Source organism: Melospiza georgiana, chromosome 13 (genome assembly GCF_028018845.1).
Source record: "Melospiza georgiana isolate bMelGeo1 chromosome 13, bMelGeo1.pri, whole genome shotgun sequence".
Taxonomy (NCBI): domain Eukaryota; kingdom Metazoa; phylum Chordata; class Aves; order Passeriformes; family Passerellidae; genus Melospiza; species Melospiza georgiana.
Window position 1 is genome coordinate 2,251,702 of NC_080442.1, and position 25,086 is coordinate 2,276,787.

Sequence of the window (25,086 nt, forward strand, 5' to 3'; positions counted from 1 at the left end):
GCAGGATATAGAATCATCATGTCAGGAGATTGGGTTGAAAGGGATATTGGATCCCATCTAGTTAAAACCTGCATGGCAGGGACACCTTCCACTATCCCAGGTTGCTCCAAGCCCTGTCCAACTTGGCCTTGGACACTTCAACAGATGGGGCAGCCACAGCTTCTCTGGGCAACCTGGGTACCAGGGCTTCCCCACCCTCACAGGGAGGAATCTCTTCCCAATTACCTCTGCACCAGTGGCTTCTTCTACGTGGCTCTGCTACCCATTCCCTGGCCCTGTTCCCCAACCTCTCCTCCTGCCACCTGTGCCCCTGTTCCTGCCTGGGCCTTGTCACTACCTAAGACCTGCCCCACAGGGGTGTTGGGGGAGAACTGGGAGCCCCAGAAGAACGGGGAACTTGAGGGGAGCCCCGGGAACCCATGGGGAGAACTGGGACCCGAGATAAATGGGACCCCAAGGAGAGCGGGGAGCTGAGGGGAAAACTGGGACCCTGGGGAGAACCAGATCATGAGGAGAGCTGGGAGCCTGAGGGAAGAACTGGGACCCTGGGGAGACCTAGTGCATGAGGAGAGCCAGGAGCCTGAGGGGAGAGCTGGGACCTTGGGGAGAGCCAAACCATGAGGAGAGCTGGGAGCCTGAGGGCAGAACCAGGACCCTGGGGAGAACCGGATCATGAAGAGAGCCAGGAGTCTGAGGGGAGAGCTGGGACCTTGGGGAGAGCCAGACCATGAGGAGATTCGGGAACCTGAGGGGAGAGCCAGGGCTCTGTGCGTGACCAGAAGAAGCCTGTGGGGAGAGCCAGGGCTCTGTGGATGACCAGGAGGAGCCTGAGGGCAGAGCCGGTGCCATGTGGATGACCAGGAGGAGCCAGGGCAGAGCCGGGGCCCTGTGGGTGACCAAGAGGACCCTGGGCAGAGCCGGCAGTCTGGGCAGAGCCGGGGCCCTGTGGGTGACCAGGAGGAGCCAGGGCAGAGCCGGGAGCCAGGGCAGAGCCGGGGCCCTGTGGGTGACCAGGAGGAGCCAGGGCAGAGCCGGGAGCCAGGGCAGAGCCGGGGCCCTGTGGGTGACCAGGAGGAGCCAGGGCAGAGCCGGGGCCCTGTGGGTGACCAGGAGGAGCCAGGGCAGAGCCGGGGCCCTGTGGGTGACCAGGAGGAGCCAGGGCAGAGCCGGCAGTCAGGGCAGAGCCGGGGCCCTGTGGGTGACCAGGAGGAGCCAGGGCAGAGCCGGCAGTCTGGGCAGAGCCGGGGCCCTGTGGGTGACCAGGAGGACCCTGGGCAGAGCGGGGAGCCAGGGCAGAGCCGGGGCCCTGTGGGTGACCAGGAGGAGACAGGGCAGAGCCGGCAGTCAGGGCAGAGCCGGGGCCCTGTGGGTGACCAGGAGGAGCCAGGGCAGAGCCGGGGCCCTGTGGGTGACCAGGAGGACCCTGGGCAGAGCCGGCAGTCAGGGCAGAGCCGGGGCCCTGTGGGTGACCAGGAGGAGCCAGGGCAGAGCCGGGAGCCAGGGCAGAGCCGAGGCTCTCGGGCGCGCTCCCCTCAGCCCCTTCAGGGACGCAGCAGGCGCGCGCGCCCGCGCGGGGCGGTGACGTCACGGGCGCGGGGCGGGGCGAGGCGGGGGCGCGGCCGGGCGCGCGCCTTTGTTTGGGGCGGCCGTTCCCAGGCTGCTCGCGCGCCGCGGGGCGGGGCCGGGGGCGGGGCCGGGGGCGCGCGGCGCGGGGGGCGTGACGGCGCGCGGGCCCGCGGGGTCAGTCGGAGCGCGGCGCCGAGCGGAGCAGGAGGGGATAACCGGGACACAGCCGCGCACCAGCACCAGCAGCGCCGATAGCCACCGTCAGCCGCACCGGAACGAGCGCACCATGATAAACACCCAGGACAGGTGTGCAGCGCGCTCCCCGCCCTCCCTCGCTCCTCAGCGCGGCGGCGGCGGCGGGCGGGCCTGGGGCGCGGGCGGGCGCTGAGGCGGCGGGGAGGCCGCGGGACGTGGGGAGGCCGCTCCGCCTTTCCTCGTTTAAAATCCCCATCGAGGCGTTGCTTCCCCCCTGAGGAACCCCCCGGGGATGGGTCTGGGCTCGTCAGGGCCTGAGCACCCCTCGCTGAGCAGCCCCGGCCGCGGCGGGGTCCGAGCGCTCCCTCCCCGCGCCCCCCTCTGCCTGGAGGAAGGTGCTTTTCCAGGCACGAACTTGCAGCATCTGTGTGTTTTTCTCAGCTGGCCGACCTATCTTGTGTGTGTGTTCCTTGTTTGGAGTCCCCAGAGTGTCATTTCCTGCGCCCCTGTGGCCGATAAGAGCCCAGAGGATGCGTGTGGGGCAGCCTCGGTTCTTGCCCCTTGCCTGTGTGGGAGATGCTTGAGCTGTGCTGTGTTCAGCAGATGGTTATTTACAATTTACCCCTCAAATCAGACTCCTGGATATGTGTCCAGCAGTAATAATAATAATAATGTAATAATAATTGTTCCTATTATTGTTGTTATTAGTATTATTATTATTATTCAGGTACAGTTGCATCTCCAGCGCCTGTTTTAGGAAGGGGCAGAAAGGAAAACAAACAAAACAGTCATTTCTCCAACGTCAGGAGAGCTCTCTAGATCCTTCCATCTGGTCTAAGTGTTCCAAACAAATAAAACCCCCAAAACGCGAGGGAAATGTGTCGATTTCAGCCCCTGGTGGTGCTCCCAGCCTGGCTCTGTGTGCCACGAGCAGCGATGATGGGGTTCTGAAGTTGTTGAGCTGCCCTTTGCACTTCCCAGGGACAGGGCACGGGCTTGGGATCGCTGGGAGCTTAGTGAGTTAAAATTACACCCGCGGGATGAGAGCTGAGCGCTCAACATGGACTTCAGCTCCCCTTGCGGGCAGAGCACGGACGGGGAGCTCGAACTGAGGAGTTCCTCCACGGAGAGGCCTTGGTGATCTAAATGCATCCTAAGTTCTACCAAGCAGCAGGGAAGCAGCTTCTCCAAGGAGGACAGACGTCAGAAGGGAGCACAAGCCTAACTTTTAAGCTACAAACAGACCTCGGGGAGAGTTTGTAGCGAGGATGGGTGGAGGGATCAGATGCTGTTGGGTGTTCTCATGAATTTCCCCCCAGTGAGCTGAAGCCCAGCTGGAGAAAGCAAAAGCCCTTTTTTGCACTCTCTTCCCTGAGGGTGCTGCTCTCAGAACCCCAGTCCTCGGTGGGGTCGGGGTGGTGTGCAGGGACCCTGATTTTGGGGGAGGATGGTGGAGGTGTGCAGGCAGCAGCTGAAGGGGGCTGGTGTTTTGACTTCTGCGTGTGCCAGAGGAAGTGAAACCGGGAAGTGTCTTTGGCTGCCTCTCTGGTTTAATTTTTTTTTTTTTTTTTTTTTTTTTCCCACAACTCCACTTCATTATCCAGTTTCTCGATGCCTTGGCCGCAAGTTGCAAAGAGCTATCAATAGTACATTGTTGGCTGGAGGCTAGAGGGAGGAGGGAAGGGAATAACAAAGCTGCCAACAGCTTTCGGGGGTGGGGACGGCACAAAGTGCTTTGTCATCCTCTCGACATCCTCTACTACTGAGCACACACTGGCCCATTGATGGCCCCGGGCACAGCAGGGAGCACACAACACCCTGCTCTGCTCCCAGACATCTCCTGGTGTAGTGAAACTGCTTTTTCTCCAAGAGCTGCCTGACATGGCAATGCTGCCCCAGTGCCCCCTCCAGCAAACCTGGGGGAGGGAATATGTGCAGGAAAATGTCGGTGTTTTCTGTAGAAAGATGGCTTTGGTGGTGGGTGGTAAGCAGAGATCCGTGGTGAATTCTGCCCTGTGCATTTGTGAGTTGTTTTTGGCACTCAGAAATACCAACCTGTAGTAGTTTGTTTGCAGCTGGCACGGGCAAGTGACAAGGCCAGGGTGGATTGGAGCAAGCAGGTCCAGTGGAAGGTGTCCCTGTGGAACTGGGAGGGCTTTAAGGTCCCTCCCAGCCCAAACCAGACTGATTCCCTGTTTCTGGCATCTGAGGTGGTTCTGACAGTGCAGCTCTGTTTGGATACTTAAGCCTGTCTGCCTCGTGGACAGGGATTAGAGTGGAAAAACACTGCATTGGTAATCACTGCAAGTGAGAAGTTTAAGGGCAGACAGTGGCTGTCAGAGCAGCTGCAGAATTTATCCCTCAGCCTCACTGCTGGCTCTGTGCTCACAAACCCCCCCTCACTGTGTTGTTTTGGTGGTGCTTGCACAGCTTTGAGCTGTTCCAGAATGGGAGCACTGGGAAGGGCTGTGCTGAAGGAACATTGCTGGGCCTCAGCACAGAGCTCTTGTGGTGCTGAGAGAGGAACCAAGGCTCCAGAAGTAAAATAATTTGCTTTGATGAGTTTCCTAAAAGCCAGAGCAGGTATTAAAGGCTGTGTCCAAAGCAATTCTGGAGGACCATGTGTAGAACTTCCAAACAATCTTGGAAACTGCAAAGGAAATGTGTTTTCTTGCTGTTCAAAGTAGTTCCTGGGGTGAACTGGTAATTTTTAGGGTGGGATGGAAGATGCTTGCATGGTGCTTCATGTGTGTGTGAAAATATTGCCATGGATGTTGTGGAGTGTATTGAAGAACCAACCCTTTCACTTCTCCTGCCTTTGAAAATGTGAAACTTAAACCTTCTCCTCCTAGGCCCTGTTGATCTATTTGTAGATATTTGCCTCTAGAAAATGTGTGCTCATCTGGTCATGTGTTCCCAGCCATCTGCTCCTGGCAGCCTTCCAGGGCTCCCTGATTAGCATGGGGTTGCTCAGCAATCTCCGGGTTCCCGGCTCTGGCCCCTCCTCCATTCCCAGCAAAGCCCCCTGCGGGTTCTGGTGCCCCTGGGGCAGTGGGTGCTTTCTGTGCTGACCCCTGGGTGCTGTGGAGGAGCGAGGATACAAACCATGTGGGGGTTTGAGCCTCCCAAACGCCATCCCTGCTAATGTAACAGGGTGTTCTCTCTGTTTTTCTTGCAGTAGTATTTTACCTTTGAGTAACTGTCCCCAGCTGCAGTGCTGCAGGCACATCGTTCCAGGGCCTCTGTGGTGCTCCTGATGCCCCTCACCCACTGTCGAAGATCCCCGGTGGGCGAGGGGGTGGCAGGGATCCTTCTCTTTCAGCTCTGATTTATAAGGTGAGACACATTTAACCTCTAAACATTCACCTCTACCTGTGTTACAGCTCTGCTCAGTTCTTTTCACACTCTGGTGGGAATAAATGCAAAGAATTCTGAGATAATAAGTGGGAGAACAGGTAATTGTTCAGGTCTCTGCTGCTTAAATATCACCTGTTTATTAAGAAATGAGAGCCCATTGTGCAGCAGATCATTCACCAGGCTGTCCCCAGGGGCCTGCTGCAGCTATTGTACAGGGAGCCTGCATTATCAAAACGTGAAAGGGCCTCTGAAATGGCTGGCAGAGAAAGGAAGTGAGAAGCAGAAAGGTGAAATGCAGCAGGGGAGGGTTGATAAGCTCCTTCCTGCCCCCTGCTCTGGAAGGTGAAGCTCTCAGGGCCTGGGAGCTGCCTGAACCCAGGTGCAGATGGGAGAGGCAGCTCCCAGACAGGGCTGTTCCCAGAGCATGAGCACAGGCAGGGCAGGATCAGCAAGGCTTTGTGTCTGCAGGCCTGCAGCTGTCTCATTTGGTGTTCCTCCTCATTCCATGGGACCTCTCCTTTCCAGTGAGGAGCCCTGGCTGCTCCTTCCTGTGGAGTGATTTGTGTGCCTTGGCTCACAGCTGTCTCCTTGCTGGGACAAGGGCTGCTTTTCCTTGCAGATGAGGCAGCTGAATTTCTGCTGACCCTGCAGATTTGGCTGTTGTCAGAGGTGTTAGACCTGATTTTAATTAACCTGTGGGCGGCACACAGACGTCACCTGATGAAAAGATACAGACCCTTTTGGGCCACAGCTCCCAGAGACTCCTCTGGGAGTTCCTGAGAGAATCACAGAGCTCCTGGTTGCTCTCAGTTTCCTTTGGTGAGTTTTCAGCACTTTCCTCACCTTGCAAAATGTCAACCTCAATGAGCCTCCAGTGATAAGGTCCCATCAGTTTAATGCTCAGGGTGAATTGTCACAGATGTTTGGGGGTACAAACTCCAGAGAAGCTGCACAATGGGCTTCCTGTCACAGAAGGAAGATACAAAAGCAGCATCAGGTGGGCTCAGGAGAAGTAATGAATCCCCTCTGGGTGGGAAATGGGACCCTGCAGCCTGAACTCCTGCTGCCCAGCTTTGCCAAGCCTTGTATGTGCACCAGGCAAGGCCCAGAGGCAAAAAATGGGCTCAGCATGGAGGAGGAAGGTGGAAGGAATCATTATTTGGAGACTTTGGAGTGTTTGATTCCAGTACAGCCCCAACATTGCAGATTTTGGCAGTGGTGTGTAGGCAGGGGGGATGTCATCCAGATAACTGCATCCCAGAAATATGGATGGAATTCCTCCTGGATTTATTGCTTGACAAAAACTAGCAGAATCTGTTAGAAAATCAGCCCCTTCTGTAGCAAAGAGTCATGGAATAGTTTGGGTTGGAAAAACCCTCTAAGGTCATTCAGTCCAGCTGTTCCATCAGCACTGCCCATGTTCCATGTGCCAAATCCACAGGGCTTTTAAACCCCTCAGTGATGGTGACTCCACTTCTCTGGGCAGCCTCTGCCAGGCCTGGACAGTCCTTTCAGTGACAACATTTTCCCTAATACCCAACCTGCTCTGGCCTGCAAGTGGTTGAGGTAATTTCCTCTCATCCCACCCCTTGTTCCCTGGGAGCAGAGCACGACTCCCTCCTGGCTGCTCCCCCCTGCAAAGGAGCTGTGGAGAGCAGCAAGGGCCCCCATGAACCTTCTTTTCTCCAGGCTGAGCCCCCCCAGCTGCCCCTCATCAGATTGGTGCTGTCCTGGGATGAGGGGCCCAGAGGTGACCCCAGGGTTTGAGGTGTGTCACACCTTGGGGTGGTGACTGGATTCTGGTCACCTGCTCAGTCTGGCAGTGCTGCAGTTACAGCAGCTGAGCTTTCCAACCAGCATGACCTGCAAAGGCATCTGGATCTGAAAGCTGCAGTCCTTTTTCCAGCTGTATCAGCTGTTCCAGTCCAAGGGATGACCTTTCTGAACACACCTGCCTCTGCCAGCAGGACTCAGATACACCACTGCCATAAATTTGGGATTGTTTTAGGTGTTGGGATTTTTGTGTTAAGAGACTTTGAGCTCAGCTCTCCGTGCAGGGAGCTTTGCTGGAGCTGGGAGTGCCACAGTGACTGATGTGGGTGCAGCACATGGCAGCAGGGAGGGCTCCCACAGCTTTCTCCAGCCCCTTGGCCAGGGTGGGTTGTACCATCCTTCCTCTGACCCTGCCACCACACCAGGGCCTCCCCCCATCCTTCCTGGGACATCTGAGGAGCAGAGCAGGGCTGGGAAATCCTGTGTTTGGTGAATTGGAACCAAGTGGAAGTGCTCCTTGCAGCTTTGCACTGCTGAAATGGAGCTGCAGGGCTGGGGAGCCAGGGTTTGGGCAGCTGGGTGAAATCCACTCTGGTGGCAGAGGGTTTTGTCCACAGGAACGTGGCAGGGGGATTTTGTGGGGGGATTTTTCCACGGTGAGCTAAAACCGAGTGCTTGTTGTGTAAACAGGATTTTGCTTTGAGCAGCTTCCAAAGAATTTTGGGCTGTTGTTGCTGCAGCCCACAGAGTTTTTCTCTTCCCCAGCATCTCTGGATGCCTAGAAATAAAGTGTCAGCTGGCCCAGGCAGGCTGTGTAAACCTCATTCCCAGTGAACCAGGGGAACTGGTTCTGCTAATCCCTGTGGTCCTGCTGCCTTTGGCTCCTGGGCTGTCACAGGGGGTTCAGTGGAACAATCTCACTGGGTTTAGGGCACTGGACACAACTTGTGGTGCCAAGGAAGTTCTGAACCAAAGGGCTCAGAAAGCTTTTCCCTTCACTGTGGCAGTGCCATCAAAGGCACACCTCCCATGTGTCAATCCCAGCCTGCTCCCCTTACCCTCCTCACCCAGCTTTACTTTTGTGAGCATGGGAAGAGCTGTGAGCTTTTCTGGAGAGAAGGATGTTTTCTGGAACAGAAACAAGACCTGTAAAGGGTCCTGTAAAGTCACTGCTGGAGGATTTACACATGAGCCCCTTGGATTTGTGTTTTGTAAGAATCTCTGTATTCAGCCCTGCCTCTCTCTGCTGGCTCCATCACAGCCACAACTTGACCTCATTGGAACAGCTCTCAGTGCATTTCTTGGTGCACTCAGCCACTCAGACTTCCTTCAAACTCAATGAATAAACTTGTTTCCTACAGGATATTTATTCTGGTGAAGTGTAAGCTTGTTTTCCAGCTCAGCTTTGTGAACTTTCAATGAAAGGCAACTTCCTCTGCTCAGCTTTCAGAGGCCAGGCAGCTCCCAGTTTGCCCATGGTATTACTTTGTCACCAGTGTCAGTGTCCTCAGAGGCTGCTCTGTCATACAGCTCTCAAACCAAGGGACATCTGGTTTAAGACAGGAGGCAATAGGAATTAAAGCACTGGGACAGTGGCTTGAGGAGCTTGGAAAGAGCTGCTGAATTAATCACCCTGTTAAAATAAAATATCTGGAGGCTGGACAGCACCCACCCAGTGTCCCAGAGGAGAGAACCACTGCCCACCCACCTGCTGAGGACAGGGGGACACGTGGCTTTCCAGGTTCCAGAGCTGCCCAGGTGCCTGTGATGAGGGACAGGGACACAGGAGCTGCCACCAAGCACAGGGGACATTCATCTCCACTGCAGTAACAGTGTTAACTCAGGGCTCTGCACTGAAACATGGAAATCATGACTGGGCAAGCCAAGTGCCTGCAGGAATTGTCTGAAGGAATGGGGCTTAACCACTGAATTGTTTTCTAGGAACTGCTGAGCTGATCCCAAGTAATCTGCATGCTTGGCATCCTCACGGGGCAGGAGTGGGGAAGGACATGTGCATTTGTGGTCTCTGGAGGAGACCTCCTCAGAAGCTTCAGATCTGCTGGAATTTCCCCATGCTCTGTGTTTTCCTCCCTTACACCAGGAGGCAAACCATAAAATCTGGGAAAGCAATTTGTGGTCACTCCTGGAACAGAAAGGCTGTGTTGGGGATGGGGGAGGCACCAAACCTGGCTGGGCTGTGGTAGCAGCAGCTCTGTGTTGGGTGTTGGGTCCAGTTGTGTTCTTGGAAGGGCAGTTCCTGAAGCTCCACCAGATGTGGCTGGAGCCTGCAGGGAGGGAGTGGAGTCTTCTACTCAGAAATTTAATACCATGTCAATATGTAAAACTACATTCCTTAACAGGAAAACACAGCTAGAAATCCCTCTGAGGGCTGAGAACTGTGTGATGTGTCCCTGAGCCAGCAAAAGGAGAAGGGAAAAGCATAATCCTCTTCTCAGAAAAACCCTAAGACCATTCCTTTGCATTTGCTTTCTCCAGTTGTCTTCTGGCTGTTCAGGACTTCACCTTTTTCCTTTTCCCAGGATGAGAAGATCACTGTTAGCCAAGATGTCCCAGTGCATGAAGGGAAGCCTCACATTGTCCACTTCCAGTACAAGGTCACAGAGGTGAAGACCTCCTCCTGGGATGCAGTGCTCTCAAACCAGAGCCTCTTTGTGGAAATCCCTGATGGATTATTAGCTGATGGAAGCAAAGAAGGGTAAGTTCTGCATCCCAAAGGTGCAGCCATGGCTCCTGGAGGGCAGGACTTGGGTTACATAAGTGATTGTGGATGGACACCTCATCCCTGGAAGTGTTCCAGGCCAGGCTGAATGGAGCCTGGAGCAACATGGTCTAGTGGAAAGTGTCCCTTGGCAGGAGTTGGAATGAGATGATTAAAGGTCCCTTCCAAACCAAACCATCCTGGGATTCCATGGTGTGTGTGGGGAAAATGGGCTGTGCAATAGCAGCTCTGATTGTGGTCTGTGCACATTCTGCTCCCTGATCTGTGGAGTCCTCCACAGGAATATTTTTCCCCCCAGTGATATTCCAAGTGAGTTACATTTTTTGAGTCCCAAGCCTAATGAAAAACAAGCAATAAATGAGCAGAGTGAATCTTTGTATACTTTGGTATAGAAAGCCAACAAGATTTCCTCTGATATTTTATTATTTTTTAATTTTATTTTTCTCTGGACACTTGGCAAGCCAATCTTGGCAGATTTTCCTCTTTTTCAGGGAACTACAAACCCCTCCATGCTATTGATGCTGTCCTGGTGCTGGGCTCTGCCAGGAGCTCTGATTTTTCTCTTGGCAGAATCCGGTCATGTTTTGTCCAGACAGCTCTGCTGTGGGAAGTTTGTGTAAATGCAGCTTCCAGAGCAGCTCCTTCCTGCCAAGTGCTGTGCCAGAGGTCTCTGCTGCAGTGGAGATGTGGCTTTGCTGGATTCCTCAGCTCCTCCTAAATCTCCAAGCAGGCTTCATCCCTCAGTGACACGAGCTCATTAAGGAAAAACCCATGGCTGGGCACCTTCAGGAAAGTGGCAGTGTTGTTGCTGTCTCACACTTGTCTCATTTGCCTCTGAGTGCAGATAAATGTTTGTGTAGTTTCTCCAGTTGGCCTGTAAATCTCTGGGCTCTCCCTGGAATGGGTCCTTCTGGGAGGGGATTTATTTGCCACTGTCATTGTGACTTAAAGTGCAATTTTGTCAGGTTATTTTTAGCTGGGTGAAACAGCCGAGGAGAGGCCAGAAGCCATAATTAAAGTAGTTCATTAACATATTAACAGAAGCCTTGCAAATTTAATCTCCTGCTCTGCTCTGACAGCTGGTTGCTGAGATGTGGAGTGAAGGCCTGTTTGTCACTGCTGTGGCAGCGCCAGCGGTTCCAAGTGACAGCAGTTGATCAGTGAGCCACCCTGGAGGCTGCAGAGGGGTTCCTGCAGCACCGCTTCCATCAGGAGGTGGCAGAAATAATCCAGCTGGGAAGGCAGGAAGCCAGGATTCAGGGGGCAGCAGCTGTGCCATCCAGCTCAGGAAATGGCTTTGCCTGTGCACGTGTTCTCTGGGGATGGTTTGTTCTCCTTTTCTGCCTGCCACGAGCTCGGTTCTGGGCGCTTTTCCTTCCCAAAAAGCACAGAACTCCCAGAGCCCCCACGTGCATTGCCAGGGAATGCAGCCTGGCCTGGGAGCAGCTGCAATATTCCGCTTCCTGACCACGAAGGCTTCGGTCCCAAAGCACCACGGGTGGGGAGGGTGTTTGTGGCTGTGAGGACAGGAACTGATCCTGACTGGGAGCAAGGACAGCTCTTGGATCTGCAGGGCAGGAAGCCCATTGTTTCAGCACCCATTGTTCGCTGGAAGGGTGCTGTAAACAATCTTTGTGTCCGAAATCATCCAAACAGTTGATAATTTGATAATGCTCAGAGGCTTCCTCAGGACAGGACTTCCCAGAGCTCATGTCCTTTTGTCTTCTCCCTCCTTGGCAGGTTGTCAGCACTGCTGGAATTTGCTGAAGAAAAAATGAAAGTCAACTATGTCTTCATCTGCTTCAGAAAAAGCAGAGAAGATCGAGGTGAGAGCTGGTCTGTGCTCGGGTTTGCTCCTGACATCCCACACGGTGCTGCTGAGACTTTAAAGAAACTTGGTCATCCCAGGGGACCCTCCCAGTGCAGGGATTGTTATGTGCATAATTCCTACAGGAATAGTTTTGTGTGGAGGATAAGGGTGAGGGAGTGCTGTGGTTTCTCCAGCAGATGTGCTGGGTAGGGCTTGGAGCAGCCTAGTCCAGTGGAAGCTGTCCTGGCCTGTGGCAGTGGGGTGGAATTCAATGAGCTTTAAGATCCCTTCCAGCCCAAACCATCTGGGATTCCATGTGGGATTCCGTTCATCTGCTTTGCTGCCCTGCCATTAAATACTCTGGTGCAAAATGCTGCTCCTGAATGATTTGGGGTGATTTTTTCATCCAGTGTCAGTTAATATTCCCCCTTTTGGTGAGCAGTGAAGTCTCTGTTTGGCACCAGGCTGCTGTGACATGGAAGGTGAAAGGGAGGAGTTACTAGACAGAAAACAAGCACTTAGAGCCTGTTGTCCTGAAATTCATCAGCTTTTTAAAGATCTCCTGGCACTCCTGTCCTTTCCAGGCTTACAGGTAATCCTGGCCCTAGCTTGAGATACTTATGGCTTTGGGGGCTGCATTAGGGTCTAAAGATAGACATGCTGGGTGAGGGATTACAGCCTGGGGGCTGGGGGACGTACCAGGCTGGGAATGTGTCACTGCAAATCCCCCAGAGCCAGGCTGTATCCCAGCCAGTAATTCCAACCCCAATTCTAATTTTACTCTGCAGCTTCACGAGCTGCCCCGGCTTCTCTGAAATGAAGAGCCTTAGTAAAGCTGAGCTGAGCCCAGGAAGATGTCATCATCCCTCATTACCATGCCAAGAATAATTTCCAAATCAAGTCCTGGCTGTTATGTCACACTAGCACTGCAGAGGCTGGGGACAGGGGACAGAGCCAGTGCCAGGGGTTGTTTGTAGTTCTGGAGTGGTCAGATCCTGGGTCCTTGTCTATGCAGCTGGAATTCAGTGCTGCCAGAAAACAGCTTCAGGAGCTCCTCTGTGTTATCACTCAGTGTCCTGGAGCTGATTGCCCGAGGGTGCCACAGGGTGGGACACTGCACCAGGGTATCACAGGTGACAGGGCAGCCGTTGCTTCAGTGACACAGGCACGGTGCCACAGAACTGGATCTGTGTGGGCTGGCCCCACTCTGAATTCCCACAGGGAACCATAAGTGGCTTTCCTGGGGTCCCACCCCGACCTGTGCAGAGCTGTCTCGAGATTCTGCTGAGCTCCAGCACCTCCTTGTGGAGACAGCAAATGTCACCCTTGTCCCCAAAGAGATTCCTCCTTGCTGCTGTCTGTTCTCTCTCGGTGCTCAAGGGGTGCTGGGCCTGGACAAATCCTCTGGGATGGCCACCCACATCCTGGGAAAGCAGGGATGTGCAGCTGGTGCAGGCACACAACCAAGGATTGCTGTTTCTCACAGGGGATAGAAAAAATATTGCAGGAGAAACATGGACAGAGCTGCTCAGCTGCACAGCTGAAATCCCTTGACACTCAGGAGCAGCTGCAGTGAGCACAGGAGGAGACAAAAGCCCCCAGCCTGCTGGGGAGGGCTGTGCTTCTCTGCACAGGAAGCTGTGGGTGCACCCACAGAGGGCGTCCCACACAGTTTGATACTGATGGCTCAAGGGAGAGGCAAAGAGGGTTATTCCTGGTGGTAACATATCTCCTTGTCTTTGGTAGCTCCACTCCTGAAGACGTTCAGCTTCTTGGGCTTTGAGATCGTGCGGCCCGGCCACCCCGCTGTCCCGGCGCGGCCCGACGTGATGTTCATGGTGTACCCCCTGGATCAGAGCTCTTCCTCCGACGAAGAATAGCTGCAGAGGGCAACTCCAGTGGGACCCTACATGCTGTGGAGGGGAGAGAGGACCACCTCCTTTCCTGAGGAGAGGGAAGCAGAGCTTCTGTTGGACTGCGAGCGCATTTCTCATTGTTAGATTGGGCTGTGTACCCCCAGAGTTGACTCTCATTGAAACATGTTGCCTAGAGAACTATCTATCACACATGTAATCATCACTAGGAAAAGGAAGATGTTTATGAACTGGCATAGGAGCTCTTCCCATGCAGCTGCATGGTGTGGGAGCCCCGGGGTCGGTACCACCTTGGGGACTCCTCCTGCCTGCCCCGCGTGGGCTCAGCTGGGACACGGCCCCTCCATGTCCCACTCAAGACCTTACAAACAGCCTGGCTTGGTGTGGGGCACATGCAGGAGACACTCAAGTTTATCCTTTAACACTACATTAAACCCCCCATACATCTCCACTCCAATGCTGGTTTAACTGGTCTAACCTCTTTTTTTTTCCCTTTTTTTTTGAAACTTCTTGCTCTTCCAGCTTTTGTTTTACGCAGTCTTAACCCTGTTCCATGTTCCCACTACACTATCACAGCATTCAATAAAAGGGGCATTCAGATGAACTTGACACACCTGGGGCTGCTTATTTGGGAGGAGCAGTTTCCTGACCTGCACCATGCTGGCTGGGATGGTCCAAAGAGCCAAGAAAAGCTCCTGCCTTTACCATCCACCCCAGGATGGGTTTGGAGTAACCCCAAGCCCTCAGCTCTGCTCCTACTCATCTTCCCACAGGGATGAGCTCAAGGCTTGAGATGCCACCAATGGCTGTGTCCAAACCAAAGGGTTGTGTGGGGGCAGGTGCTGGGATATTCTCCCCACCCAGGGGCCACATGGTGCCAGCAGTAGGTCATGGCTCAGCCCTGTCCCTGTACTTGGGCTGGCTCTCTCTGGCAGGGAATTGGGCTGTGCCCCAGGGCAGTGCCCTCAGCTCTTCCTGGCCTGGCTCCTTGTTGTGGGATTGCTCCTGTTGTGCCCTTGCCCTTCACAGATGATTCTACTGGGAAGCTGGACCTGCATCATTCCATATCCACCATGGTGAGTGGTTAGGGAGAGGTGGGGCTGGGATATGAGTGAGGGTGAATAAATAATCATAAATTTGGGTCTCTTTTGCCCTCTTTCACCTCCATGAAGCCAAGAAGGAAAGGAGCTCTGCTCTCTCCAGCAGGGCATTAGACCCTCTACCAGTTTAAAATCAAAGAGGCTGTCCTCTGAAAGAGGAGCCCTTGGGAATGGGTGTTCCTGGCTGAAACTGCTGAGTGCTGCTGCTGCCTTGAGAAGGGTGCAGTTTTACCCCTTCTTGTGGCTGGAGCTGCCCCAACTCTGGCCCGAGACTGGTGGGTGCCTCCTGGGTGTCCCTGCACGTGCCAGTGGCTGGCACATCCCAGCTGATGGGATGGGAACCACTTTGCTGCTTCTTACTGGTAAATTTGACTGGTAAAATGTAGGATTCTAATCACAGGAGCTGGAGTGAGGCTGATCCGAGCTCCTCATTCTGCTGGAGATACGAGGCTGTGTGACTGCATGTGCTTCTTGGACAATTTCAAATCCTCTCCTGCCCTGCCTCAAGTAAAGGAGGGCAAATGTGGATTTCCAAGATCATCAAATGCCTTCCAAAAGCACCTGTGGAAAATGTGGAAGGTGCCTCTGCCCTGTACCTCCTGTACCTCAGGCCATGGTGTAGGGCAGGCCCTTGGTGCCCAGGGGTTCAGCCCTAGGGGGTTCTGCCCCCAATTACCAGCTCTGAGCTCAGCTGCAGCACCCACCAGAGCCATGAGTGCTGGGCCAGAGGTGGGTCTAGGGGTCAGTGAGAACCAGGAGCCTTCTCAGATGCCTGAGGCAGGGAAATCCCCTCTCCCGCCCCTAAAAATAACTGGCCACGCTCTTTAGGGATAAAGGACCAGACTTGGGGGAACAGCAAGAAAAAGCCACCCTCACAGGTTTGTGATTGTCTCTTAAAAAGATTTATTCTCCCTCCTTGCCTAAATGTACAAAGGCAAGAAGAGTACAGTTTGTATATATATATATTTATATATATATATATAAAAAAACAAGGAACTTGGTAATAATGTACACTTTACAGAAGGGCAGAGTCAGGAAGACTGAAATGAAACCCAACACAGCAACGCCAATGGAAACGAGCTATAAACACCAACGGTCTGACACCGGGGCTGGCCCAGAGAACCCCGAAAACGTCAAACCTCAAACCTATTCTGCAAAAACTGTTGTTTCATTTAACACCTAAAGGGAGACTCAACTGGGACCCAAGTGGGAAGGTGGGGAGCAGCCCCCCGAGCCCCTCTGCCTGCCAGCAAAGCCTGTGGCACCCCCAACACCCCCAGGCACTTCCTCTGCGCCGCTGGGGCCGCTGTGGGCCCCGGCCGTGCTGGGAGCCCGGCTGGGCCGGGCCGGCCGGGGCTGGAGGTAGGAGCAGCCAGCGGGACCCCCTCCACGGTGGATGTGGGGCTCTCAGAGCAAGCACCCCAACCAACCCTGCCAGTCGGGACACCCCTCCACGGTGGATGTGGGGCCCTGAGCACCCCAACCAACCCTGCCAGTCGGGACCCCCCTCCACGGTGGATGTGGGGCTCTCAGAGCAAGCACCCCAACCAACCCTGCCAGTCAGGACACCCCTCCACGGTGGATGTGGGGCTCAGAGCACCCCAACCAACCCTGCCAGTCAGGACACCCCTCCACGGTGGGATGTGGGGCCCTGAGCACCCCGACCCTGCCAGTCAGGACACCCCTCCACGGTGGATGTGGGGCTCTGAGCACCCCAACCAACCCTGCCAGTCAGGACACTCACTGCTCCACGGTGGATGTGGGGCTCTGAGCACCCCAACCCTGCCAGTCGGGACACCCCTCCACGGTGGGATGTGGGGCTCTGAGCACCCCAACCAACCCTGCCAGTCGGGACACCCCTCCACGGTGGGATGTGGGGCCCTGAGCACCCCAACCCTGCCAGTCAGGACACCCCTCCACGGTGGGATGTGGGGCTCTCAGAGCACCCCAACCCTGCCAGTCAGGACACCCCTCCACGGTGGGATGTGGGGCTCTCAGAGCACCCCGACCCTGCCAGTCAGGACACTCCTCCACGGTGGATGTGGGGCTCTGAGCACCCCAACCAACCCTGCCAGTCGGGACGCTCACTGCTCCACGGTGGGATGTGGGGCCCTGAGCACCCCAACCCTGCCAGTCAGGACACCCCTCCACGGTGGATGTGGGGCTCTGAGCACCCCGACCCTGCCAGTCAGGACACTGCTCCATGGTGGATGTGGGGCTCTGAGCACCCCAACCCTGCCAGTCAGGACACCCCTCCACGGTGGATGTGGGGCTCTGAGCACCCCAACCCTGCCAGTCAGGACACTGCTCCACTGTGGATGTGGGGCTCTCAGAGCAAGCACCCCAACCCTGCCAGTCAGGATACCCCTCCACGGTGGGATGTGGGGCTCTGAGCACCCCAACCCTGCCAGTCAGGACACTCCTCCACGGTGGATGTGGGGCCCTGAGCACCCCAATCCTACCAGTTAGGACACTCACCCCTCCACGGTGGATGTGGGGCTCTGAGCACCCCGACCCTGCCAGTCAGGACACTCACTGCTCCACGGTGGATGTGGGGCTCTCAGAGCAAGCACCCTGACCCTGCCAGTCGGGACACACACTGCTCCACGGTGGATGTGGGGCTCTCAGAGCACCCCGAGCCCGCCGGTCCCGGCTCCCGTGGCTGTGTGTGGCTCTGTGCCAGGTGCGGGGCGGGTCCATCAACCCACCTTGTCCCTGCGGAGTGTGCTGGGCCACGCGGCCCCGTCTCCTTCCAAACACAACAAAAGGTGGAAGAAAAATGAGTCAGACAACAAGAGCAGGCTGGGGCCACTGTGCTGCCGGCACCTGAAGCAGGCCGAGAGCAGCCAGCACCTCCTTTCCAACTGGGTACAGCGGGATGGGGAAGAAACGGGGAAAGAAAACAAAACCCAAAACAACAGCTTTCAAACAATTGCTTTTTACAGTATGTACAGAGCCCAGCAGGCAGAGCATCCCCGTACAGCGGCCCTCGGGGCCGGGTGCGACACGGACACACACAACTGAGAGCACGGCCCCCGTCCCCCGGCCGGGCAGCGGGAGAGGCGGGGCAGGGCGGCGGCCCGGCCGCTGCGGGGCCGAGGTAGAGTGTCGGCCTGGGGTGAGCCGCGCTGGGGCTGGGGGCAGAGGACCAGAAAGCCCCTGTCCTCAGAGCTGGCAGCAGCCAGGAGTGGGGACCATCTTCCTCCAGGACCTGGTGCCCCCAGCCCTGGCACGAGGCTGGAGCGGGGACCGGCACGGCCCCACACGCCTCCGGCAGAACCTAAGTGTGCTTGTTTCTTGCTGCGCCCTGCCTGCGGCCTGGGGAAGCTGCCCTCAAAGCAAAAGGTGGATGAAAAGGGGAGCCACAGCCCCCCCAACAGCAGGATGTGCTGCCCCAGGGTGTGGGGGGCACTTGCCGTGATAGTGGGGCAGAGAAAAGGCTGGGATTTGTAGAGCTGCAGCTCCGAAACCAAAGCGAAAGCCACAGGCAGGAGCTTCAGGCAGGTCTTGGCCGCGCACAGCCTGGGGGGCCCAGACAGCCTGTGGGGTGACAGACACAGCCCCCAGCTCTGTCCCCTGCTGCCCCCAGCCCCACAGAGCCCCAGCCCCCAAGGGCAGAGGCTGCTTTGCTGGGGCCAAGAGCTTATCCAGCCCCACTCTGGCCACTGGCCACATGCTGGTGGCTTCTGGCCACAGGCACAGAGTTGTGGGTGCTGTGGGGTGCAGGACCAGATGAGGGACTGGGAGAGCCCCACAGCTGCCTCCAGCCAGGCTGCCACCCACCCACCTGGCTCACACCAGCCCCCTGACACCCGCCAAGGCTCTGTGAGCCAGTCCTTCCTTCCTTTCCTGAGACTGTGGCCACACGGCAGGCTCGGCCCCATGTTCCAAGTCCCCGCCTGCCCCCAGTCCTATCGTGAAGCAGCAGCTCACAGAGACACGGCAGGGTCCCAAATTCATCAAGAAACCTCAGTGCTTCTGTTTCCTCTTCATATGCACCAGGCAGGTGAGTCGCCTCCACCCCAAGTGCTGGTGCTCAGTAGAATAAATATATCCGCAGGTACCAGCTCACCCAGTCCCCAGAGAGGGGTGGGGTGGGGAGTCAGTGTGTGTCCGACGAGGGGAGAAGACAGAGTCTGCCTCAGATCACGGCAGGAACGTCAAGCAGTACAATTAACACCATTCAACTGATGTCTAAAGGAGTCTCCAGCGCTTCTCCATGTGAGCCAGTCACACGTCTTGCACAGCCCAGGCATCCCGGTGTGTCACATCCTGCCACGACCCAAGGGCAAGTCAGCTCCCACGAGCCCCAAGAGGCACGGGCAAACCCTAAACCCTCGAGGGCACCCCGTGAGTGCCCATGCCGGGCACCTGGGGCCCGGCCCGGCTGGGGAGTGCGGCAGGAGCGGAGCCTTACCGTTCTCACCTCCGGGGAGGCGGGTACAGGGATGGGGCGGAGCCTTGCTGGCTGGCCACGATGGCTGTGGAGGAGAGACCTGCGGGGACAAGAGGGGTCAGCAGCTGCTGGGCCGGGCCCTCGGGGACAGAGTAAGGGTGTCACGGCCCAAGGGCAGGTGCAGCCCCACTCTCACCTGTTGCATAGGGCAGGTTGTACTGTGCTGGCAGCAGCGAGTACCCGAGGTGGTGGTGGTGGTGATGTGTGGAGAGCAGGCGCTGCGAGGGCGACGTGCGGGGCCGGTCACCGCTCCTCTCCCCTGCCCCCGCTCCTCCAACGCTGCTGCAGCTGCCACTGCCCCCCACCACCCCACAGCCACTGCGCTCCCGCTCCTGAGACGTCTTCTCGCTTATCTGCGGAGGAGAAAGCACACACTGCTGAGGGACATGACCAGTGACCCCAGGGCACGTATCAGGACGTTCCCTCTGCCTTTGCCCATGGGGTGGGACAGACAAAAGCCGTGTGGAGGATACAGGGCCTGTTTGAGGACCACTCTTTCCTCACTGTGCCTCCCAGCTCAGCCCAGAAGGAGCCGTGGAATGGAGACAGCCCCCACATCCCACCTTCCAGCTCCAGGGCTGAGGACAAGTGTCACCTGGTTGCTGCAGGGCCTGGAGATGCCCCAGCACTGGGGCACAAGTTTGGTGTCGCAGACATTTCTCCACAGAAATCCTTTCTTTCGGATTTCTGCGTCTTCTGGACGCCAGAGGCTTCAGAAGACAAGGTAAACAATTATTATCAGCTGCTGGGGAATGCAACAGGGACACCTTGATTGGCTCATTTCCTATGTTTATAATTAAGGGCCAATCACCAGTGCAAGCTAGGGGACTGAGTCCTTGGCCACAACTTTGTTATAGATTCTTTCTTTCTTTCTATTCTTAGCTAGCCTAGCTGCTCTGCAAACCTCTCTCTATATTCTATTAGTATAGTCATAATGTATTATATATAATATCTTAATAAACCAAGCCTTCTGATCAAGATACAAGATTCACCGTCTCTCTATCACCAGCTGCGACCCACTCAGGCACGGTAATAGTTTGGCTGGTCCATCCCAAAGGATTTGTAATGTAGGAATCCATGGCTGCAGGTCCCCCCACAGCAATAGAAACAGCAAAACCACATGACAAACAGAGCTGCTCCCACCTCCTTATAGGATCTAGGGACTATCCCACAGAGCTGGGTGAAGCCAGCACCCTGCTGATGCTCACCGTGGGTGATTTGCTCTTGTAGTGGCTGGCATGCTGCTGCAGGATGTCCAGGGCCTTGGACTCCGAGCTGGATTTACAGCTCACGCTGGGGCTGGCCCGGGACTTGTCACTGTCATCACTGCCAGATGCCTTGCTCCCATATGGAGAGAAGGAGTAGCTGGAGGGTAGGTATGATCCTGGGGGAAAAAAAGCAGTCAGGGCACCCGGAGCATTCAGGCAGCACAGTGGGAGCACGTGGCTCTGTACGTGTGTGAGAGGATGTCCCACAGCCACCCCCCACCCCGAGAGCAGGGACAGCTGGCAATGGACACCCCCTGAAGGCCCCAGCTCCCTACCTGGGTAGTTCTGCATCATGACGGTGGGCATGGCACGGTAGCTGGGGTGGTTGGGGTCATACGACTGGCTGTAGGAGTAGCCGTGCATGTACGGGATGTAGGACTGATGCTGCGTGAGGGGTGAGGACACGGGGACGTGGACACTGGGCCTGGGGTCCTTCCCCACCATGCGAGCCTCCTCGGTGGGGGTCAGCTTGCACTCGGAGCTGCTGCTCTCCTTCCCATCCTCCTTGGATGAGGCTTCTTTGCTTCGATTTCTTTCTTCCTTCAACTTTCGGTCCCTCTCCTCTTTCCACCGCTCATCCTCTGTCTTGATGTCTGAGTACTTTGCCGGGTACACGTAGGTCCACATCCGGGGCTCAGCTTCCTGCAAGAACAGCCAGCCATCAGAACAGCTGCCTCCCTCTGGTCCTGCCTGTCCCAAAACCAGCCTGTGTTTGGAGAAGACTGGCAAACCCCATTCCCTTTCTCTGAGCTCTCCTTGGCCCACCCATGGCCTCCACTTCCTGCAAGAACAAGCCAACCACCAGAGCAGCTGCCTCTCCATAGCCCCACCTGTCCCAAATCCAGGCTGGGTTTGGAGGAGACCAGCAAACTCCATTCCCCTTTCCCCAGGCTCTCCCTAGCTCATCTGCGGCCTCACAGCCCCACCCTTTTTCTCTCACGGAGTCTCCCCACGTGCTCTCTGAGGTGATCAAAGCCCAGTGAGCAGCTTCCTCCAGGAGCAAACCCAAGGAAGGCTGGGCTGGCAGACAGGGCAGGGCATTACCTGTCTGTACCAGAGAACAGGGTCCACCTCCGCCTGCCGGCCACACTCGGACCCAGCCTTCGTCTCAGCCGTCTCCTTCCCCAGGTGACCAGGCTCACCCAGCTTCACCTTCAGCCCCTCAGCGACCTGGCTGCTGGACAGCTTGGACGAGTCCTCCAGCTTGGGGATGATGACGGATTTGGCCATATCAGGACCTCCCTGCTCCTTGGGCTTGCTCAGCCCCGACTTGACGAGGTCTGTGAGGCTTGGGGCTTTGGTCAGCGTTGGGGGCATGGGTGGCTTCTGCTTCCATTCTTCTTTGAGTGCCGCCTCCCTCTCTTTCAAGCCCAGCTCTGCCTTCTTCTCCAGCCCTCGCTGCTGCTGCTGCTCCAGGCTCTGCCTCTGCTTCTGCTGCTCCTCGTACTGCTGGCGGTAGGCAGGGTTGGTGCTCAGCAGGTGGGCATGGTAGCCCTGCTCGCTGTAGCCGTAGGGTGGCACGTAGGCGTACTGGTTGTAGTAAAGGGACTGCATGTACATGTTGGGGCGCTGCTGGATGACCGAGGGCTGCTGGCTGGAGCCACTGCTGAGCTCTGCCTTCTTCTCTTCACAGCCTTCACTCTTCACCTTCACCTCCGGGCTCTCCTGCTCCTCGTCCTTCTTCAGCTTCAAGGTCTGTGTCTCGGCTGCAGACTGCCCGCCGGGGTTCAGGGGTCCTGGGCTAGCCTGGGGGTAGCCAGGGGAATAGTAGGTTTCAAAGCCTTGGTAGAAGGGAGACTCTTTGCTCTGCGGTTGTGGTGGGAAAAGAGCTTTTTTGGCGCCTTCCTTGACCAGCTGCTCTGGATCCTTTGCCTTCACACTCTCCAACTTGCCCTCCCCATCCTCCCCAGCATCAGAGATGTCCGAGTAGGCCGGGCTGTTGGTCTTCACCGAGCTGGCCTCTGCCCCATTCTGGGTGACAACGTGCAGCGGGGTCAGGGGCTGGGCTGGGTTGGTGTTCTCCAGCCTGCTGGCCCCGCCGATGGAGGGACTGGGGGCGTTGTCAGTGAAGCTGTAGATTTTATCTGCCTCGGCCTTGATGCTGGCGAGCCGGCTCTGGTGGGGGTCAGATGAACCGTTCAGCAGTCCCTCTCCTTTCATTCCCAGCTCACTGGATTCCCCCCGGAAAGGGCTCTTACCTTCCTCTGCTCTGCAGGCTTTGCCAGGAGTCAAAGGGTTTTCCACCTCTTTGGGCTCTTTCTTCTTCTTGTCTTTCTTCTTCTTCTCCTTGGAAGGGGTGAGGGCAGGGTTGACAGCGAAGGGCTCTCCCATCACTGTTGGCTTGGGCTGGATGGGTTTGAGCTGGGGGCTGTTGGGCATGGTCTGGACCACAGTTGTGGCCAGGCCAGCGGAGGAGCCGGGGCTGGCTGTGGTCAGCGTGGCAGTCTGGAAGGTGTAAATCGGCTGCGGGGGGATGGCTGGTGCAATGGGTCTGGCAGACTTCAAGCTTTTGGAAGGAATCTTCTCCTGTTTAGCACCAGAGGCCTTCTTTGACTTGTCCTTATCAATGCATCGCTTCTCCAGAGAGTCAAAGTCATCGTTACTCGTCTCATCGGCCACCGAGGGACCATCCTCAGAGCCATCATTGGACAGAGCACCCAGGTCTGTGTCCCCTTCCCCACCCACCTTCTTCTTGCAGGGGACCTTGGCGCTGAACTTGCTGGATGGGGAGGGGCTGTGTGGCTCCATCAAACGCACCTTGGGGGTGGCCGAGCGCGCGGGTGACAGGGAGCCCTTCTGCGTTCCAGCAGCACCATTGCAGCTCCCAATGTCAGCATGCAGGGAGGGCTCCTCGCCATACTCACTATCCACATCTGCTTCTAGCTTGCTGTCATCATCCGTGTGCGCGTGGGCCTGGTGGTACTTGAGCCCATTGATATGCTTGTACTTCTTGTTACAGTTGGGGTGGGGGCAGTCGATGAGGATGGGCGAAGGGCAGTTGCGCTCCAGGACAGCCGGCTCCACCTTGACCGCGGCAGGCGGCACCGAGGCCGAGCCCATGGAGTTGGTGCGGATGCGCTTGCTGCCCTTGGAGTCCTCCGAGCTGGAGTTCAGATCCATGTCGGAGAGGGGCTTGCTCTTCCTCTTGGTGACCGAGGAGGGGCTGGCCTTCACGTCCTCGGCGGTGCCCCCGGGCGGGGTGCGGTGGTCCGACGAGTTCTGGCTGCCCCGGCGGCCCTTGCTGTTGGCTCCCGCCCGGGTCTTGCTGCTGTTGCTGCTGCCTTTGCTGTCCGAGGCGGCGGCCGTCTCGTTCACCGGCGTGTTGCTGTTGGGGCGCATCCGCTTGCCCCTGCCCCGGCCGTTGCGCATCTCCAGGTCACTGGTGGGAGAGTCACAGAACCTACAGGGAGGGGGACACAGAGGCTTGAACAGAGACATGGCTGTGCTGTCCCCAAGGCACAGTGGGGACCCCCTTACTCCCCTCACTACCAATCCCATACACTTCTCTCTCCACTGGCCAATAAAGAGGAACCAGAGAGGTTCCCTGGGATGTGCTAAACTGTCTCCAGTCCCCCCACATGTGACTGCAGGGGCAAAGAGCCATGGGAGCAGCTGGGTTGGGCATGGAGGACATGCCAACCCCAGTGGCAGCCCCCTGGGCACATGGCAGAGTGTCCCAGGTGCCTTGGGAGCCTGAGATGCCAACCCCAGTGGCAGCCCCCTGGGCACATGGCAGAGTGTCCCAGGTGCCTTGGGAGCCTGAGATGCCAACCCCAGTGGCAGCCCCATGGGCACATGGCAGTGTCCCAGGTGCCATGGCGGCCATAGAGGCCCAGATCTGCCCTCAGCACCAGGACCCCACCAGAGCCCCCCACGCACTCACCGGGGAGGTGCCCAGTCATGCTGTGTGCAGTCCAGCAGTGTCCCCACGTATGTCTTGTTTCTCCAGGTGACGTTGACCACCAGCATCCCTGCAAGGCAAGGGGAAAGGGTCAGACAGGGCCAGGTGTGATCCCATGATGCCAGGAACCTGCCCCTCAAGACAGGCAGGAGGAAGGGATTAGCTCTAGAGTTGAAGGAGGGTGGACAAGTGGTCATGGGCTCTCAGAAGAGTTAAGACACAGGGCTCAGGGCTGGAGGGACACCAAGATGGGATTAGGAGACTCCCAGCTCATCCCTTCTCTTGCCATGTCTCACCTAACCTCTCTTCCCATTCCCTACTTTCATGGGATGTTAAAACCCAGTGACTCCCAAAGGGTTGTGGGATTTCAGCCCTTCAGGGGGGACCTGAAGATCCACATTGGCTCCGTGTGTGCTCAGGTAGGGTAGGGAATGTGAAAGAGCTGGAAAGATCTTGGGGAAAATGCAGAAAGCTCCTAGAAAGGGCTGTGCACCCCAAAGTGGAGCTGCAGACCTCCCAGCAGGGCTATGAACCAGCACGGCCATGAACCTCATGCCTCTCCGGAAAAAGCTGCTACTGCCACTAGATGGCAAGCTGAGCCCAGCATTCCTGCCCAGAAGACTGTCCCTGGCAGGGAAACCCAATCCTGGCAGAATAATCCTCTGTTGCCCGGGGCCACTTTGCTTCAGCACCTCCACGGGAATCCCTCTGCCCTGTATTTTCCTCTGGAGAACCATCCATGGGGTCACAGCCTCCCATCACGGAGCAAAGTCACTGGGCATTCAGAAAACCTTGGAGTTTCAGCTTTTCCACACTAATTCAGAAGAGGAACTGCCTGGCTCACAGCCACACTGAGGTGAAGGACGCTCAGTACCTCTTCTGGGAGGCAGAGGGGTCTTCCACAGCACCCCTCAGCATTGTGGCATCTCCTCCTTGCCACGGATCACTGGAGCAGAGTCTGTTGTGCCAGGCACATTTATCCAAGCAAGGTAAAACTCGGAAACACATTTGCAAGGGTTGATGAGTGCAGCAAGATATACGGCCCT

The 25,086-nt window shown here is 56.6% G+C and overlaps 2 protein-coding genes across 2 annotated transcripts in view; one reads left to right on the forward strand and one right to left on the reverse strand.

The window, feature by feature from the left end:
- Positions 1–1,720: 1,720 nt before the first annotated feature.
- On the forward strand, positions 1,721–13,919 carry OAZ2 (ornithine decarboxylase antizyme 2). Its single transcript, XM_058033153.1, is given in 6 exon segments — positions 1,721–1,872; positions 4,940–5,015; positions 5,017–5,097; positions 9,432–9,607; positions 11,372–11,457; positions 13,188–13,919. Coding segments are annotated over 6 exon segments (573 nt in total). The 5' UTR covers positions 1,721–1,852; the 3' UTR covers positions 13,322–13,919.
- A 3,418-nt stretch (positions 13,920–17,337) lies between these two features.
- ZNF609 (zinc finger protein 609) overlaps positions 17,338–25,086 on the reverse strand; it is a 61,816-nt gene continuing 54,067 nt past the window's right edge. The window contains exons 4-10 of the mRNA XM_058033143.1: positions 24,023–24,110; positions 21,184–23,539; positions 20,415–20,781; positions 20,080–20,255; positions 19,008–19,224; positions 18,833–18,911; positions 17,338–18,687 (exon numbers count right to left, since the gene is read on the reverse strand). Coding sequence (XP_057889126.1) covers positions 18,838–18,911; positions 19,008–19,224; positions 20,080–20,255; positions 20,415–20,781; positions 21,184–23,539; positions 24,023–24,110 — 3,278 coding nt within the window. The 3' untranslated portion in view covers positions 17,338–18,687; positions 18,833–18,837. The remainder of the gene's footprint in view (positions 18,688–18,832; positions 18,912–19,007; positions 19,225–20,079; positions 20,256–20,414; positions 20,782–21,183; positions 23,540–24,022; positions 24,111–25,086) is intronic.